At 45.2% G+C, this 18,928-nt stretch overlaps 1 protein-coding gene and 1 pseudogene across 4 annotated transcripts in view; one reads left to right on the plus strand and one right to left on the minus strand.

Annotated features, from left to right (window-relative positions):
* The window catches only part of CDRT4 (CMT1A duplicated region transcript 4), a 75,018-nt gene extending 58,036 nt beyond the window's left edge, over window positions 1-16,982 (plus strand). For all 4 annotated transcript variants that reach the window (XM_011933223.1, XM_011933222.1, XM_011933221.1 and 1 more), the window contains 2 exons: window positions 13,456-13,530; window positions 15,086-16,982. In XM_011933223.1, the coding sequence (XP_011788613.1) occupies window positions 13,500-13,530; window positions 15,086-15,513 (459 nt within the window). In that variant the 5' untranslated portion in view covers window positions 13,456-13,499 and the 3' untranslated portion in view covers window positions 15,514-16,982. The remainder of the gene's footprint in view (window positions 1-13,455; window positions 13,531-15,085) is intronic.
* Window positions 9,525-10,261, minus strand: LOC105505401 (annotated as a pseudogene).
* Window positions 16,983-18,928: the final 1,946 nt, after the last annotated feature.

Here is an 18,928-nt window from a genome sequence, read left to right on the forward strand (position 1 = left end):
GCATTTGGTGCTGATGACACCTGGCCCTGGTAAGAACACATATTGGACCAGGTGAGACTAGAAATGGAGTTTCGAAGGGAAAGTGGAGTAGAGCTTGAGTTAGAATTTGGTACATTTAGGTGCCATGAACTTTTTCATATTAGATAAAGTTTCATTTCTTCTTGCAACAAAGCCTGAATCCTGTACTGTCACGGGTCCATGTGCTTGAATTCTTGCTCCTTAATAGGCACCTGCGATGTCTCATTCAATCTTCACAATAAACCTACTGGGACAGGTATCATTCCCATTTTATGGATGGGGGAATTTTTAAGACTCAGAGAGAGATAGGGCAAGGGATTTGCCCACTTAAAAGCAGTAAAGAGCAGTGCTAGGATTTGAACCCAGGCCTCTCCATTAATCCTATTTGTTTGTCATATTTTTCAGGATAATGTCCCACCTTTTGCCATTTTATCTTCTCTAGTAGTGGCTACTGCCAAGTGAGCCAGTCTGTTTTGCATTTGTGTCCCATACAAGTGTGCAGCTGCTGGATATTTGGATTTCCAGTGATCCCTGGAGATTCCAGGAGAAGTTACTTGTGGCAATTGCAGGAATGTCCATTTATCTGATGATTTTGACCCAAGGTCCTGCGGACAGAGCAATGAATGTGATAGATGAGATTGCCGCTGTCATATGGCATATAGTCTAGTTAGTTAAGAGAAAGTAAATGAGTAAATCGTAAGAAATGTCAGGCAGGGATAGTGTTAGGCAGAGTATTAAAATAGGAGATGTGATAGTGACTGGTGGTGCTGTTATGTAGTCAGGGAAGGCTGAGGAGTTGACATTTAGGCTGAATTCTGACTTCTAAGAAGGAACAACCCATGTGAAGATCAGGGACACCTGCATCCCAGGCAGAGGCAGTAGCTGGGGAAGGACCCTAAGGTGGGAACAAGCTTGATGTTTTTAAAGAAGAGAGGCAAGGCCAGTGTGGCTGGGCACAGTGGGTGATGTGGGGAGCCGCTCTAGCTAAGGCTGGGAGGGAAGGGAGGGGCCAGATCAAAGAGGGTTTGCAGGCCAACATAAGGAACTGGCATTGGCTTCTAAATGGAGGGGGAGCCATGAGAATGTTAGGCAGGGGGATGATTTAATCTGATTATGTTGAAAAATAATCACTCTGGATCCTCTTTGGAGAAGGAGTTGTAGGGTGTATTAGTCCATTTTCATACTGCTATGAATAAATACCTGAGACTGGGTAATTTATAAAGGAAGGCAGTTTAATGGATTCACAGTTCCACATGGCTGGGGAGGTCTCCACAATCATGGCGGAAGGTGAAGGAGAAGCAAATCATGTCTTACATGGCAGCAGGGAAGACAGCATGTGCAGGGGAACTGCCCTGTATAAAACCATCAGATCTTGTAAGACTTATTCACTAGCACAAGAACAGCATGGAAAAAATCCACCCCCATGATTTAGTTACCTCACACCAGGTCCCTCCCATAACACGTGGGGATTATGGGAGGCATAATTCAAGATGAGATTTAGGTGGGGACACAGCCAAATCATATCATAGGAGAACAAGAGTGGAAGCAGGGAGACCAGTAGCAGGTGTTCTGTAGTTCAGTTAATAGATGTTGACGTCTCAGAGGAGGCTGGTGGTGTAGAGAAGTTAAATCATGGTGGCGTTGGGGAGGATAATGGGCTGGAGATATTGAATGAAGAAGCAAGAGATGTTAGATGTTAGAATTGGGCAATTTGATGAATGATGATACCTCTTTCTGAGATGGAAGAGACCAGAAAGGAGCATTTTATGGAGTAAGATCAAGAGTTTGTTTGAACCATGAAAAGTTTGAGAGCTTATTAGATATACAAACAAAGATGTAGTATATTGGCAGTTGGATATATATATTTGGACTGTGGGAAAGAAGTCAGTCTAGTTAGATTTGGCAAATTGATGAGATATAAAGCCACAAAACTGGTTTCCCATCACTTTGGGGATATATGGAGATTAAAAAAAAAAAAAGAAGGGGACCCAGAAATCCTCAATGGAGACTGAGAACGAGCTTGCTGAGTGATGATGGGATTCTACTCCTGTGGCGTCATGGAAACCAGGTAGGAGAACATTTCAAGAATGTGAGAGTGAGTGCTCAACTCTATCCATGACCATTGCATTTTGGAAGGTGGAGGGAGAGAGGCCTGGGTTGCAAGTGGAGAGGTGTTCTTTGACAGGAAAAGGGATGCTTCATTCATTGTAGCAGGAAGGAAGGCAAAGTGCAGGGGAGCATATGGTGGAGAGTTGGTACAAGTGATGGCGGGAGATGAGGGAGTTCTTGATGGATTCTTGGATTTTTCTCAAAGCAGGGCAAGACAAAGCCATTAACCTACAATGGAAGGAGAAGGAGGTGAAGAGGAGGTTTGAAATAGTTGCTTGATGGGGATATAAAATATTTAACTTCTATTGAAAAAAATATGAAAATTTCTTAAAGAAATAAACATAGAACTACCATTGGACACAGCAATCCCACTACTGGGAATCTACCCAAAGGAATAGAAATCATTTTATCAAAAAGACACCTGCACTCATATGTTTATCCCAGCACTGTTCATAATAAGAAAATCATGAAATCAACCTAAATCTCCACCAATGGTTGACTGGATAAGAAAAATGTGGCATATATATGCCATGGAATACTATGCAGCCATAAAAAAGAATGAAAGACTATCCTTTGCAACAATATAGATGGAGCTGGAGGCCATTATTCTAAGTAAACTAACCCAGAAGCAGAAAATAAAATATCACATGTTGTCACTTACGAGTGGGAGGTAAACTATGTGTAGACATGGACATAAAAGTGAAGACAATAGACACCGTGGACTCCGACAGGGAGGAGGATGAGAGGAGGGTGAGGGTTGAACAATTACCTGTTCGGTACAATGTTCAATATTTTTGGTGATGGGTTCACTAGGAGCCCAAGCTCACCATGACACGATATACCCATGTAACAAACAGGCACACGGACCCCTGAATCTAAAATAAATATAATATTAAAAAAGAAGGAGTTGCTTGGGGAGTGGAAGAGTGAGAAGAGTAGGAAGGGGGAAGTGTTGGTTGGACTAGCTCTGTTGATTGACTTGGAGATTGAGGAACAAGTGTGTGGAATTATAAATAAAAGGATTCTGCAGCTAGACTGCCTGAGGGCAAATCCTGTTTTTTTTTTTTTGTCACTTTATCATTGTGTGGCCTTGGACAGACTGCTTAATGTCCCTACAGGCTCCAGTTTCCTTGCCTGTCAAATGAGATTAATACAATAGTACCTAATGCATATGGGTTTTGTGAGGATTTAATTTGTGAGGATTTAATTAGTTACTATAGGTAAGACGCTTAGCCTGTGCCCTGGTCGCACCACATGTCATAGAAATATTAGCTGTTATTCCACGTGGGACCAATCAGCACGGTGGCATTTTCCTCCCATCATGTTTAGTTGCTGAGATGACGGCACCTAAAAGAGCCCCACAGGTGGACTGAACTGGTATTAAGGCTTTGCCATGCAAATATGTGTTTGCCCGGCACATGGGAGAGGGATACGAGGTTAAGGGTGTTTGCAAGGGACCATAAGGAGGAGCTGTGGGGTATCAACAAGATAAAGCAGGAAGCTGGGACACAAAGGGGACACTGAGGGGAAGGTGGGGTGAGTGAATTGAAATCCAGGAATTGCTGGACTGGGAACTGCTTGGGGAGTGAGCTGGAGGGATGGAGGAGGGAAGAGTAAGAGTGAGATGCTCGCAGCTTAGATTTTGGACGTAGTGTGGTTATTGGGGACAATAAGAACAGTGGGCTGATCACAGAGGCAGGGGTGGTGGCAACTGAGAGGAAGACCTGGTGATTGGAAGTGAGCAGGTCGAGGACTGCTGGGCTGGTGGTTTGCATGCATCATTCTGGAGATGATGAAGAAGCCACAGTGATGACAGGGTAACAGCGCAGAGGAGGACAGCGTGCCTGGGGCTCAAGTTGTCAGGGACTGAGGGGCAGAGGACAGTGCTCAGAAGCTGGTAGCAACCAGGCAGGTGAGGTGGTGATGTAGCCCGGGCACAAGCTTCAGGGGAGGAGAAATGGTTTGAGGATGGCAGTTGTGGGTAAGGAAAGTGACTGCCTCCAGGCTCCAGAACAACCCTTCCTTGAGAGGTCTGCAAAGGCCCAGGAGAGAGAGCACATCCCCTGATGATGACCTGACAAAGTGCTCTTGGCAGAAAGTCCCAGGGGTGTCTGCGGCAGAAGGGAGAGAGGAGAAAGGGTGTGTATGTCTCTATAATTCAGTTTCTTATCCTCAGCTTTTCAGATTTTGAATGCAATTTCATCAGTTTACCCAAGGCGCGAAGTAAAGCTCCACACCTTTTTGCTTTCTGGCAATTTCTCAACATAATTGTGACACACACTTTATAATACAGTCACTCTCACCTTTCTCTGCGAGCGCATGAGTGATTCCCTTCCTGGAAGGGTTAGGAAAGTGTTTTCTGCATGGTCATGCTATGGTCCGGGGTATTTGGAGGATGTGCAGTTCCTTAAAAGTGGAGACTGGGGCCGGGTGTGATGGCTCACGCTTGTAATCCCAGCACTTTGGGAGGCCGAGGCGGGTGGATCATGAGGTCAGGAGATTGAGACCATCCTGGCTAACATGGTGAAGCCGCGTCTCTGCTAAAAATACAAAAAAATTAGCTGGGCGTGGTGGAGGGTGCCTGTAGTCCCAGCTACTGGGGAGGCTGAGGCAGGAGAATGTCATGAACCTGGGAGGCGGAGCTTGCCGTGAGCCGAGATGGCACCACTGCATTCCAGTCTGGGTGACAGAGTGATCTTGCTCCGTCTCAAAAAAAAAAAAAAAAAAAAAAAGAAGTGGAGACTGGGAAGAGAATTCAGGGCAAAAGAACAGAATGTGCCAAGGGGTAAAGGTATGAGAGCTTGGCTAGCGTGGGGAGTAATTGAGTGTTGAGAGCTGAGTGTGCATGTGTATGTGTGTATGCATGCATGTGCACACATGTGCATGCAAGTAAACATGTGTATGTACATGTGTGCATGCAGATGCATAAGTGTGTGAATGTGTATGTTTGTGTGTAGGGGGAGAGTCTTGGTGATGGGAGCTGAGAATGGGGAGACAAGATTTTGGGGAATGCTTATTACTCAAGAGTTGGGTGCAATGGGTGATGCATGCATTTTCTCACATTCTGACATGCACTGGGGAACTGTGTGCTACTGAGTACAAGCTGTCAATAGGCTGATGGAATAACTGAATCATGTAGGAGGCAGCTACTTTCTTTTCTTCTAGGTAAAATCTCAAATACAAGTCATCTTCTTCAAAACAAACACTGGCCTTGATTCCTAGTGCTTTGAGCATTATCAAAAGGGGTGGCCTGGCCCATGGATTGAGCGCAGTCCTGGGAAATGCCTGGCTGTTTCCCCGAAGTGTTCTCCAGGTTCACAATGTCCCTATTGTTTCAACGGAGCAGGACTTCCTTTTTCTGATTGATTAGACATTGTGCGGCCACACATTTTAATGGTCACACTGCTCGGGAGCCGTCAGGCAGAGAGAGGGTCTCTGGGCACAAATTACTTAAAGCCTTTCATGTTTGTTTTCCTGAATATGAGGTTGTCGGGCTATTTCTTGCTGCCTGCTTCTCCATATCTTTCCTACGTGTCCAGCCTGCCAGTGTACAAGCCTACCCCAAAAATGTCCATGGAAGAAAAAGGCTGAAAAGCTCTCCTCTGATTATGCCTGCCTGGCTTGTTTTGGAAATTTGATTTTTAAATTTGGAACTAGATCTGTAGATAATAGATCAACAGATAATGGCCACACGTGTTTTACGCTCAATGGGCCTTCCAATGTCATCTTAAAGTGGGAGTTTAATATTTATAATTGAATATTCCTTGGATAAATATAAAATTCAGATTCATGGTTGTACCTGATAGGTATACAATGCCTAATGCTTCTTTCTTGCAGTGAATTTGTAAAGTGTTTCTTCAGCCAATTCAGCATTATAATTCACATGCAGAAAACACACTGTTTGGAAACTGCCTATTTTATCTGCATGCTGGAAGGAGAACATGGATCTTGAATGAGGAAGCATTTCACTCAGGATTTGGAAACATTGAGGTTGGCATTTAAACCATGCCCACTGCCCATCATTTCCTTTGCCCTTTGAGATTTAGCACAAACATTTTCTCTTCTTGAACCTGCTTCTTGACACCCCCCGCACCCAGGTTGAGTTAGGAAACTGGTGGTCTGTCTTCCTCACCGGGCTGTGAGCTCCTTGAAACAAGGCTCAGTGCCTGCCTGGTGTGTGAGATGCATAGTCAGTACCTGACTGCAGAGTGGTTGATGGAACATGTATTGTCCTATGTACTGGGAGGCCTCTGCTTTTGTTTCTCATAACACCGATGGCAAGGATTCGTCTGGATTTATCAGCATGGGAAACCTGGATTATGGACCCCTGGCATTGAGAAGGGTAGATCCCAAAGTAAGGCAAATGCAGAAAATCCACAGTGGGTTGTGGGTGAGTGCAGGACCTGTGCCTCTCAGAAGAGTAATGTTTGGAGCTCAGGATAGGTTTTTTGAATGTGTGCAAGTGTGCATTTGTGCATGAATGAATATATGTTGAACGGCCATAGGTACTTGAACTGTTTTCACCATTGGACAATAAAATGCCCTCCATGTACACATATAATCGATACAGAAAATAAAGTATAGAAGCATTATCAAGAAGCAACATATCACCTCCTTCCCATCATAAGTGATGAATCAGTAATGCCAAGTCTGTGTTAGAAGATGAACAATTCTGATTAGACTCCCACCTCCCCACCCTGATGTGGTTAGGGACAGTTGATCCCCCAGAAAGAGGCACGGTCTGTATAAGAACATGGTAACACTACCAAATGGCCCACCGTATGCAACATGACTTTTTAAAGATAGTGCGGTAATGGACTTGTTTCTCCTCTTCTTTGTGTATGTGTTCGTTTCTGGGCAGGGGCGCTAGGGAGGAAGAGATGGTGTCTAGCAAATTATTGCACAGGGAGAAAGAGAGAGATGCCTTCTTTCCCGAAAGAACAACTCGCCCCTCCCCACTCCTATTCCCCTTTGTCTTAACATTTCTAGGATTCCCAAGGCTCCCCATTGTCTGTGTCACTAAAGGCACAAGAAATGGTCATCTTCTTGTGTGCACCGCACAGAGCCCATTTGGTAGAGGTGGGGCCATGGTGAGTTTCCATGGGATAGGGGCAGGGTGAAGAAGTGGAGACAGTCAGAAGGGGGCGCCACTGAGAATCCGTAGGTGTGCACTCACTGTTTCCCCGCGTTTCTCAGTTTGAAGTTCAGGGAGTCAGTGCCTGTGCTGATCCTGTGAGATGGGCAGTTCTGTGGGTCTCCTGTCAGCCCATTCGGGTGGAGATCAGCACGGAAACCGCACGTTCTGCCAAGTGGATCTTTGCCCGGGAGCATCTTTCCAGATCTCAGAGATGAGCCTTTCAAGACACTTCTGGCTTTAGTGGCAGCTTCCTCTTTAGCCAAAAATAAATGAGGAGTGGCCAGAGGGTAGGAAAAAAAAGAAAAAAGCTGAGGGCAGGGAGGAGATGGAAGGTTAAAGAGGATAAATTCAGAGGTGAAATGAGGCTTTGCATCAGGTTGCTGTTTGAGAAAATGTGATTCTCCTTCTGGGGCCAGGCAAGACACCTAGGGATGGCTCAGGGAGAAAAGTGAGAGGTGAGACAAACAAAAGAAGCCTTGCAGATTGGAGCAGAGAAGAGAGGAAAGAGGCTGAACAGAGGGAACGCGGGTCTTGTTTCTAGTGGAGTTTGTTCTTCTGCATAGCGACAGTTTTGGGGACTCTGCAGCTGATTTCAGAGAAGGTGATTCATTGAAGACCCAACTATACCCTGAGCAAGTTCATCATTCTATCCTCTTACTCCACAACGTTCTCTGAGGCTTGCAATTCCAAAACAAGGGCAGGAGAAGAACACTGTTTCACAATCGCCACAAATGTGTCACTGGTTTCTAGCTCCATGAGATGCCTCACACAATGAATGAATGAATGAATGAGTGATTCCTTGGTCAAATGAGATTAGGGGATGCTGCATATTCAGTCTTCCTTTTGGAGAATTACGGAACAAATTAACATACAACAGACTCTGAAAATCCTGCCCCAAAGGAATTTTTTTAACATGGCAATTTTTTTTCTAACTTAGTTGACTGAGGACAGGCCTGAAATCTTGCACAATTTACAAGATGTGGCGACTGCTGGGTTAAACAATCTATATGGCTTTACAGGGCAGCTTTTGCCATGGGCCCCTTCTTTTTCTTTAAGTAATACCTATTAACATCTTGAAGAGAGATTCTTGCATTCTGTGGGACACGGTTTAGGAAACACTAGATTGAGATAATAATCCACTCGTCATGACTATGTAAATGGCACTACTTTCACAGCATTAGTGGGGTAAAAAGTCTGAGTGGGGTCGATTTGTGCCAGAGCACTAATCCATCAATCCTGCCTGGAACCCGTAAAATCCTTTTGCAAGATGGTTTCCTGAGATAAGGATGCAGCTTGTGGCCAGAGAGGGTGAGATCATTAGATTTGCATGAGAATCCCATGGCGACCACAGTTTCCTTAGCTCTGGACTTTAAAGCCACTGCTGCTTCTTCTTTGATCTAAGTCAATTTTGATATTGTCGGGTGGTGGTTGTGGAAGTATTCCGTGGCCCTTTTAAATGTTTAAAGGCTCCTGAGATGCACTGCTGACTGTAATCAGGGATTCTTGAGTGAAAGCACGTGTCTTAGGACTGCAAAGGGGCTGAAAAGACCTTCTGGACCCGTTCTCTCTCTCTCTCCCTCTCTCTCTCTCTCTCCCTCTCTCTCTCTCTCTCTCTCTCCCCCCCAGGCTAGAGTGCAGTGGGGTGATCTTGGCTCACCGCAACCTCCTTCTCCTGGACTCAAACAATTCTGCTGCCTCAGACTGCCGAGCAGCTAGGACTACAGGCGCCTGCCACCGTGCTTGGCTAATTTTTGTATTTTTAGTAGAGACAGTGTTTCACCATGCTGTCCAGGCTGGTCTCGAACTCCTGGCCTCAAGTGATCCACTCACCTTGGCCTCCTAAAGTTCTGGGATTACAGGTGTGAGCCACCGCACCTGGTTTGTTTTCTGTTTCTAAGTAGTTAATAACAATATTTTATAAATCTTCAGTTGTTTCTTGTTTTATATTCTAGAACAGCATTTCCCAAGTTTTGCTGCACAGAGAAATTGTCTGGGAAACTTTTAATTCCAATGCCTGTACTGCATCCCATTCCAGTCAAATCATGATATTGGGAATGGGCGCCTACATTTGTATTTTTCCAAGATCCCTAGTGATTCCAATGTGCTGCAAAGTTTGGGGACCACTGGTTTACAAGCATTTTAATTTCCAGACACTATTTTTTTCCAAATCAATTGGTCTTTTATTACATCTTTTAATATCACAAGCAGGTCTTAGGAATCATCCAGCATCTTGTTTCTGTAGCTGGACATCTCTTAGATCTTACTCATCAGCCTGCTGAACAGTTCCTTTTTCAGAGACATAAATACCATCCAAAAATTTCCTGATATCCTTGTTTTTAACTGTTTTGGCTTGCTGAATCAAAGCCGCTGAATTTGAAACAAGCTCAATGTCGTTGCCTTCAAGGATTAATTCATCTTTCTGGGCTTGAGATACTGAACAAGCAACACCTGGTCTCATCCGAGCCCTGCGGATGTGTTTTTCACCCGAGAAATTTCAGATTTCAACAGGAGACCCATTCTCCTTGGTAACGACATTGATGGGGAAGTGACCATACACAGACCTCAACTTGTAATGGAAGCCCAGTGTAACACCCTTGATCATGTTCTGTCCACGAGTACAAATAGTCTGAACAGTAGCCAGTTCCTTTCTGTTACCCTACGATTTGTCAACCCGGAGCCTTTTTTGTTTTCTTTCCAAGAAGACTGAGTTCTACATTGATGTGATTGAAGTCCCTTGCGGCCCTTCACGATAACTGTGCGTCCCTTCAAAGTAATGTCAACATTTTCTAGAATGTTGGCAGTCTGATAGGTGAGAATGGTTTTCATTCTTGCAGTAGATGTGGCAAAGAAAGCAATTTCCAGATATTTTTAAAGCAACTGTGGGGTAGGTGTTATGATTCACACCTATAATCCCGGCACTTTGGGAGGCAGAGGTGGGAGGATCACTTGAGCCCAGGAGCTTGAGATCAGACTGGGCAAAATAGCGAGACCCCTGTCTCTACTTAAAAAAAAAGAATTATCCAGGTATGGTGGTGTGTTCCTGTAGTCCCAGCTACCCAGGAGGTGAAGGCAGAAGGATTGCTTGAGTCCAGGAGTTGAAGGCTGCAGTGAGCTACGATCGTGCCACTATGCTCCAGCCAGAGTGACAGAGTGAGGCCCTGTCTCTAAAAAAAAAAAAAAAAAAAAAAAAAAAAAGAGAGAAAATTACAGAACTGTGTCTCTCTGGGACAGCAGTTCATCCTCATCCTCATTTTGTAAGTGACAACTGAGGTCCTAAGAAGTTAAGGAAGGTGATCAAGATGGATTGTTTCATGTTCCAGGTAATTGAATGATCTAGGCCAAACCCAGTCTATTAGACTAGATTCTGAAAATGGTGGGATGAGAGATTCAGTGGGGGGAGTGGGGAGCTGGCCCTGAAAGCCCAGTGGTCTGAACATGGGCTTTGTGTCTGTAGGAAAAACAAGAAAGCCGCTTCAACACTCTGCCTCCTGCCCCTCCCATCAATGCTGTTTCTGTCTGTAGACTGCTGGTTTGCATTTCATTTACAGGGACACAAAATGGAACCTTTGTGCTGGAATTGAAGGAAATTATAAAAGCCCACAGCTTCTCTTCAGACTTAATGTCAACTATTTGTCTCCTGTTATTTTCAAACAAACAAGTCCTTCCCATGAGTTTTTGAGGCAGTCTCAAACACTCCCTCCCTTGGTTCTTTCTGTGGTTTCCTAGTCCCTGCTTCAGCAGGTACGAGAAAAACCCACCATTTGTAGACTTGTCCTGTCAGTCACACGGCACAGCTGTAGGGGTCAGGTGAGTCCTGGCCAGAGGCTCTGAGCAGAGTGGTGGGTCACACAGATGCACACAAGTCTGGAAACTGATGTTTGACCAAGACTGTGCTTTCCTCAGGCTTCAGGGTTCATCAACTAGAAACTCAGAAGCAATGATGAAAGGAATGACTCCCAAATCTCCCAAATATTGCCAGCTGAAACATATTTCCACCATCTGGTATCCTATTTTACATGTGAGAAGATGAAGAAATTTCTTTCTTTTTTTTTCTTTTTGGAGACGGAGTCTCACTCCATTGCCCAGGCTGGAGTGCAGCGATGTGATTCCAGCTCACTGCAACCTCCGCCTCCCGGGTTCAAGCGATTCTTCTGCCTCAGCCTCCCGAGTAGCTGGGATTACAGGCGTTCACCACCATGCCCGGCTAATTTTGTATATTTAGTAGAGACAGGGTTTCACCATATTAGCCAGGTTGATCTCGAACTCCCGACCTCAGGTGATCCACCCTCCTCGGTCTCCCAAAGTGCTGGGATTACAGGCATGAGCCACTGCACCCAGCCAAGAAATTTCTGACAATGCTAAAATGTGGAAGATAAGTAAAGAGTTCTATTTCCACTAGAGGTAGAGAGAGGCCCAAGTTGAGTGGTCACTTGCATGTCATGCTCTGTGTTATGGGGTACTTGGAATGGATGACTTTAAATTCTGAGGCCCTATGGTAGGTCTTAGAAGGAAAACTAAGAGGCTTTACCTTACATTTAAAAAAAAATGATGACATGAAAGTTTCTGTAGGTTAGATGACTATTTGAGCATTATTTCTTCCCTAGCCTCAGAATAATGACATTGTGAATTCTTCTAGAACTGCACTGTTGTGGAAGATTGCCATTGATACCCACAGCAGGGACTCCGTAAGATCTGTCTCTAAATAGGTTTGACCAAAAAACACTTTTTATTTTTTGGAGTATGAATGAATCTCTGGGATGCCATCCTTTGTTAGATGTGTTATAATAAAATGCTGAAATGTGTGAGTAATTTACTCCATAAAAATAGTGGAATTTAAAGTTGCCCCGTCAATGACACACACCAGCATTCCAGAATAGTTCCTTGATTAGGGAAAAAGGAGGATGAAAAACCTGCGAAGTGCTTATGTCAGAGGAGTGTTCCATGCAGAAAGGAGTCAGCCCTCACGTATGTGGGAGCTGATAAAAAAAGGCTTAACACTCACTACTCAGTCTAAACCGGGGCCACTCAGAGTATGAACCACAGACCAGCAACATCAGTATCATTTAGGAGTTAGTGAGAGATGCAAATTCTCAGGTCCTTAAAACAGACCTACCGAATGAGAATCTCTAAGGTGGGACCTGGGTATCTGTGGTTGCACAAGGTCTCCAGGTGATTCTAGTACTTGCTAAAATTTGAGAAGCACTGCCTTCGACCCATGGTTCTCAAAGTGTGGCTTCCAGACCAAAATGCACCAGCATCATCTGGGAGCTGTTCAGAATCATCTGAGACTCTTTCTCAATGGGCATTTGCAGGTGATAGTGGAAATAAGTGCTTAAACACTGCAGAGACGGCAAAATTGAATATAGAAATGTAATGGTTAGGTATGTGCATGTGTCTTAGAGCTGGAAAGGAATCAAAAAGATCTCTTGGACCCATTTCTTGTCTCTAGGTAGTTAATAATATAACCTTACAAATCTCCAGTAGTTTTTTTTTTTTTTTCTTTCCCCGTTTTGGTTTAAAACAGTGGTTACTAAATCAGCAACTCTAGAGGTGGGCCCAGCAATCTGGGCTTTAACAGTCTCTCCAGGTGGATGCAGCCTCAAGATTGAGAACCGCTACACCATGGTTTCCATTGGATTTTCCCCCCTGTATGGCTGCATAGAGCATTAGACTTCCATGTTGCAGCCTGGGCTTGGGGCCCTGGCAGCTGACTCCTGGCTGCTGCCCATCTCTGCTACCTTCTCTCCCTGATTCCACGCTGAGAAATGCAGGTTGGATGTCACGCTTGTAGTAATGTGACCACTCTCGGACTCTGGTAGAGGAGACAGCAAGGTTTTGAAATGGGGCCTTTTTTTTCCCACTTCCCCTCTGTGAACCAGCCTCCACACAGCCCCCAGCCTACCCAGCCTCTCTCCTTTAAAGCTAGGAGACTGGAAAGCAGAAAACCCAGAGACTGTCATGACAGCCTACAGCTCTTGAGCAAGGCCATGCCTGCAGGCCTTTGCGGGGCTCACCTGGCCTGTCTCCAGCTCCACAGAAAACATGTCCTCTTCTCAGGGGATGAAGTCACCTTAACCTCATGCAGAGACCATATAGGACTTAGGACCTCCCCCCCAGGGTGGCTACTCATCGCTTTCCTAAACTCAGGCCAGTTTGAGGAGGCTCTAGCTAACAAGTGTATTTTCCCATAGGAATCTGGACCTGTGATGTTAAGAAATCAGTAAATATTAAAAAGATGGATGCACGAAGGATGAAGAAAGAAGAAGGTAGAGTTGGGAACGTTACCAATGGAAGCTCCTGCCCTGGGGCTGTCTAGGGTTGGAGGATTTGCAGTGGGAAGAGGCCACTGGGCGGCCACTCTTGTTATGCTGGCAGAGAACAAAGCATGTTCAGGAGATGGAAGGGGATTGCTGCTCATTTTGCTCCAGGCGTTTGAGTTTGGACTCTGCCAGATTCATGCAAATGCCCTGTCCCACAAGATCTTTACATTTGTTTGGAGGAGGCAAGGGTGAACAGTCTGTGCTTGGACCCCTTGCCGCGAATTTTCTAGTGAGAGGTAATGTCACACATGACTTTTACAGGGAGATGGAATCCTTCTACAGCACATTCTTTACTGACAGCGCTGTCCCCAGACAAGCTCCAGCTCCTGGACACGCACGAGGTAGTGTGGGAATACAACCTACACTTCACTTGATTATCCCCACTTACGGCATTTTTTAAAAACTGCATTCAGTTTGGAGATGGCAAGATGACTCTTTTAACTCCCCTCCCTGCAAAACTCCGGTTGAACTGACCAAAGAAATAGAGAATTAGGGAAAGAATGCACCACATAAGAACACAGGGGAAGGTAGCAGCTGCAGGAGAGAAATTGAATCATTTCTGCTAAATAGAGTGACGTTGCAAATGAAAGATCAGAAGGACTGACATGCCCATGATTTTAGATCTGTAAAGGAACAGGCTGCTTGATAAACTAATGGACTGAATTTCTAGCAACACCTACCCCTCTTGGCAAACACCCCAAACTTCTGGCCAGCAACCATAGTGAAAAGCTTTGTTTTTTTTTTTGAGCCTTGTTAAGCTTGAGTTCAAACCCACCACTTGTTAGTCGTGCAAGCTAGTCAGCCTCAGTTTCGTCCTCTATTAAATGGGGAGAATACCTACCTTATAAGGTGTAACTAGGATTAAATGAAATAGTTTGGGCTGGGAGACATAGCCAAAAGTTTTAGGTACCATTTACTGATTATGTCATGTACTGTGCTAAAAGCTTTACATAAATTATCTTTAATCCACAAGAAAGTTCCACGAACTTTGTCTTGTTCTAATCACCATTTTACAGATGAGGCACTTGAAGTTTAGCAAGGTTAAGAAACTTGTTCAAGGTTCACAGCTACGAAAAAGGTAGAGTAGGAATCTGAAGCAGACAAGTACAGAACCCATGCTTTAAAGCACTAAGCTGTACTGTTCCGAGCCCTTGAAATATATTACTTTCTTTAGTTCTCAGGCCTTCGATTAACCCTTTTATTGGTGAAAAAATAGAAGTTCAGGGGTAAAACAATTTGAGGTTATGCAAATATTTAAAATCAATCAGGTCTGTTTGACTCTGTCTCTTGCTCCTTACCATTCTGTCATTGTTTAATTGATATACTTTCTAGGATGTCATTCTGTTCCCCCACTTTGAATTGGATTTTATTCTGACTGAATACAAGGGGTGCAAAATAGGGAGGACTTCAAAATCTGGTTCCGAGGCCTTCCCATTTTTTGAAGAATCGAGCTATTGCATGTGACTGCCTCTAAATGGCCTGCATTCCTCTTTGCTGGTAGGACTCACAGAAAACACTGGACTTCCCCAGAAGCTGCTTGAAAAACACGACCCCTGGCCAGCCTATGTCACCTATACCTCCCAGACAGTGAAAAGACTCATTGAGAAAAGCAAAACTAGAGAACTGGAATGCGTGCGTGCCCTCGAGGAAAGCCCCTGGGCGTCTAGGCAGAATAAACCTTCCAGCGTCATTCAGCCGAAAAGGAGAAAGTCGTCCAAGTCTTCCGGCAAAGCTGTGTTCAGGGACACGCTGTCAGAATCCACGTTATCAATGTGGGGCGCTTATTCGGTATCGGCCATGGTTCCTACCATGATCCCAGAACCCACACGCTTACATACGGATTCCAGAGACTGTCCAGCTGAAAACTATAACAAGATCATCTTTGCCCGAAAGCCTGTGATGAGGATGCTCTCTACAGTTCGCTACTGACCAACAAGGAGAAACACGCAAATGTTTAGCCAGGGGTCCTTGCAGCCATCCCCAAGAACATACAGCACTTAAGCTCCATTTACCACTCATTTCATGGTGTCCTTTAAATCTAAACTTGCTCTTGCTCATGCAGAGCTTGGCTGAGAGAAACCAGATTAGAATGTGAGCTGTAGGTGGGTGGGTGAGTGTGTGCCTTCCCACACTGCTCTCCAGTGGGGTTGGCCAGTCCCCGGCTGTAGTCTCTGCCACAGATGCTCAGGACCAAAATGTGGGTGATTTGTCTGGGTCCAGGCAGGAGATAGAAATCACACCAGCTATTTTATTAGAGATAATATAAAGAATGATTAGCCAGGTGACAGTAAAGGGCAGGAAGGGAATACAAAGGTATGAATGGAGGTAGCACCACAGGAAGCAGGCATCACACTTGAGGCTTGGGGACAAGAGGAAGATGCTGGACTCATTGAAAGGTAGTTGCTTGGAGAAGGGACACGGGGCTGAATCTCAGACTTCTGAGGTGGGGGAGTGGGGATGCTGCTCAACGCAGCTGGTATCTCTGAGCTCCAAGGAGAGCCCCTGTGGGGATGGTGCCCCCGCCTTTGAATTGGGGAGCTGTTTTGTTGGTGTCTTTGAGGGGACCCCCACTGAGGCTGCTTTTGTGAGTGTTGGAAAAACCAAAAACTGCATTGAAACGTTTCTGGGAGGAGTTGCCACTGCCCGGGTGAAGAAAAAGTGCTGCTAGGGTTAGCAACCTATCTGGCAGGGACAGGAAGCTGATAGAAAGTGAACAGGAAGCAAACAGGAAGTGAACAAGGAGCCACTTCCTACTTCCTCCTTATTCTTGCAGATTCCTGCTAGCGCCCCCTGAGGGCAGAGCCTATCAGGGCACGAAGCCAGAATGTGGTTTGTAGAATCCCAGCCCCAGCGTCTCCAAGCATAGGATGGATTTTGAAGCCAAGAGAAAATTAGCTCTTGGCTGGGTTCTGAGTGATCCCATCCAGCTGCTCCTGGACCTGGTATTGAGAGGTTTTTCCCTTGGAGGGCAAACAAAGTGGCGGTGGGGACCAGGGTGCCCCCTACTGATAAATGGAGAGCTCTTTTCCCCTGTAATTCTCTGAGGTTTGCCTTGTGGAGCCGAGTGCTTGGGGGAGGAGCTCCTGGTGGGACTCCTGCTGTTATTTGTCAGAGGACAGCTAGGATTGGTTCACCCATGCTCTGAGTTGGCCCCAAAGCGAGCTATGCTGAACTCTTTTCCATCTCCAAGAAGACAACCTTTGTCTTTACATGCAAGAGGGATCCAGTTATGACAGGCTGACCCAGTTGGTTTCGTGTTTGGGGTTTATCTACTGAGTAAGGCTGACCTTACCTGAGTTTCTGTATGTGTATTTGCAAGACAGTTAATACTAATCCAGCATCCTTCACAGAGATGTAGTAACTTATAGAAGTGTCGTTTGGAAAAGTCAAATTTGCCCTACAAGGCATGTTCTCCATTCAAGGGTCTTGTGTAAACGTTTGCAGACACAGGTGCAGCGTTGGAGAACTCACCTCTGGCTCCTCTGCTTTTGTGTTGGGACAGCTGCCTAAATTAGGAGCTCTAGACCTGTTCTTGGTTCCCAACTGTTGGTCAGAATGAATTCTTGCAAAAATATAGGTGGTTTCCAGGGAATTTGAATGATTGTATTTTGTGTCCATGGAACGTTTATTTTTATTTTTATTTTTATTTTTTTTGAGACAGAGTCTCGCTCTGTCGCCCAGGCTGGAGTGCAGTGGCCGGATCTCAGCTCACTGCAAGCTCCGCCTCCCGGGTTTACACCATTCTCCTGCCTCAGCCTCCCAAGTAGCTGGGACTACAGGCGCCCGTCACCTCTCCCGGCTAGTTTTTTGTATTTTTTAGTAGAGACGCCGGGATGGTCTCGATCTCCTGACCTCATGATCCACCCGTCTCGGCCTCCCAAAGCGCTGGGATTACAGGCTTGAGCCACCACGCCCGGCCTCATGGAACGTTTATAGACATGGAGGCAGGCGATAAATTTCTCCAGTACTTTTTTTATCTCTTTTGTTCTTTTATGGTTGTTCATTTCTAGGTTATATTTGGGAAAGTACAGATTATAGAGACTCATTGAGTGTTAGAGATTATTGGAATTTGGGGTTATTTCTTTTAATACCTTGAAGGGCAGAGTGGTATGGTAATTTACTGAAGGTTGCACAGTTTTTTTTTTAAATTTCTAAACATTTAATAGTTTTTACAAAAGTATGTACTCTATAAATTAAAATGATTTTTCTTTTTTTTTTGAGACACAGTCTCGCTCTGTCGCCCAGGCAGGAGGGCAATGGCACAACCTCTGCTCATTGCAACCTCCACTACCCAGGTTCAAGCAATTCTCTTGCCTCAGCCTCCTGAGTAGCTGGAATTACAGGCGTCCGCCACCACACCCAGCTAATTTTTATATTTTTAGTAGAGATGGGATTTCCCCATGTTGGTCAGGCTGGTCTTGAACTCCTGACCTCAGGTGATCTGCCCGCCTTGGTCTCCCAAAGTGTTGGGATTACAGGCGTGAGCCACCGCACCCAGCAAAATAATTTTTCTATAGATATCATTGTTTAAATTAATTCTCAGTCTATTATAACAACACAAGCATGAGCCTAGGATATCATTGACATATGATGTTGTGATAGAAATTGTCTGTGTTCCCTGAGAAGCATTACCTCCTAAGGCAATTTAACAAAGAAAAAGAGTCTAATTCCTTTTAATGGGGAACTCTGCTCAAGCCCGAGCTGGGACTCGCAGGTCTGGCTAACACGGAGACTTAACCAGCCATGACTACATGAATTCCGCCAGAGAAGAAGCAGCTGGATTCAGTAATGAAGCCTTGGTCACTGGGGGAGGAGGATGATCCTGGGGGAGGAGGATGACCTGCCATGTCTGATGCTCAGATGTGTCCCTTGGTTCAGCTCTTTTTGAGTGCCATGTGGGTGATGATCAATGATTCAAACTCTCAAACGGCCCTTTCACTAAAAATCCTTGAAAGCCCTGGGGTACACATACAAAGTGGGGAGAGGTCTTGACTTCACAATGCATCGACAAGCAGGTCCCACCACTCTGGATATGGACAAGAAACAGCCAGGTCTGGTAGACCCAATGGGTGCTTGACAGGACCAGCTTTGTTCATGAGAAACCAAGAGACATCCTTGGCACTGCCAGAAATAGACATGGAACCCTTGCTAAGGCTTCATCACGAGCAGCCAGGGCATGGAGTGGAATGCAGGTTATTCCTAATGTAACCTCATCTGTCTGTCCAAGCTGGAGAGGCCCCGGGGTATCTCAGATTACGCTAAACATATTTAACTTACATCTCTCAGAGGGACCTGCCTTCCTCTGATGTTCCACAGCCCGCAGCCTCTTTTTATTTATCTCTTC

The sequence above is a fragment of the Colobus angolensis genome, unplaced genomic scaffold (genome assembly GCF_000951035.1).
Source record: "Colobus angolensis palliatus isolate OR3802 unplaced genomic scaffold, Cang.pa_1.0 Scaffold125, whole genome shotgun sequence".
NCBI lineage: Eukaryota > Metazoa > Chordata > Mammalia > Primates > Cercopithecidae > Colobus > Colobus angolensis.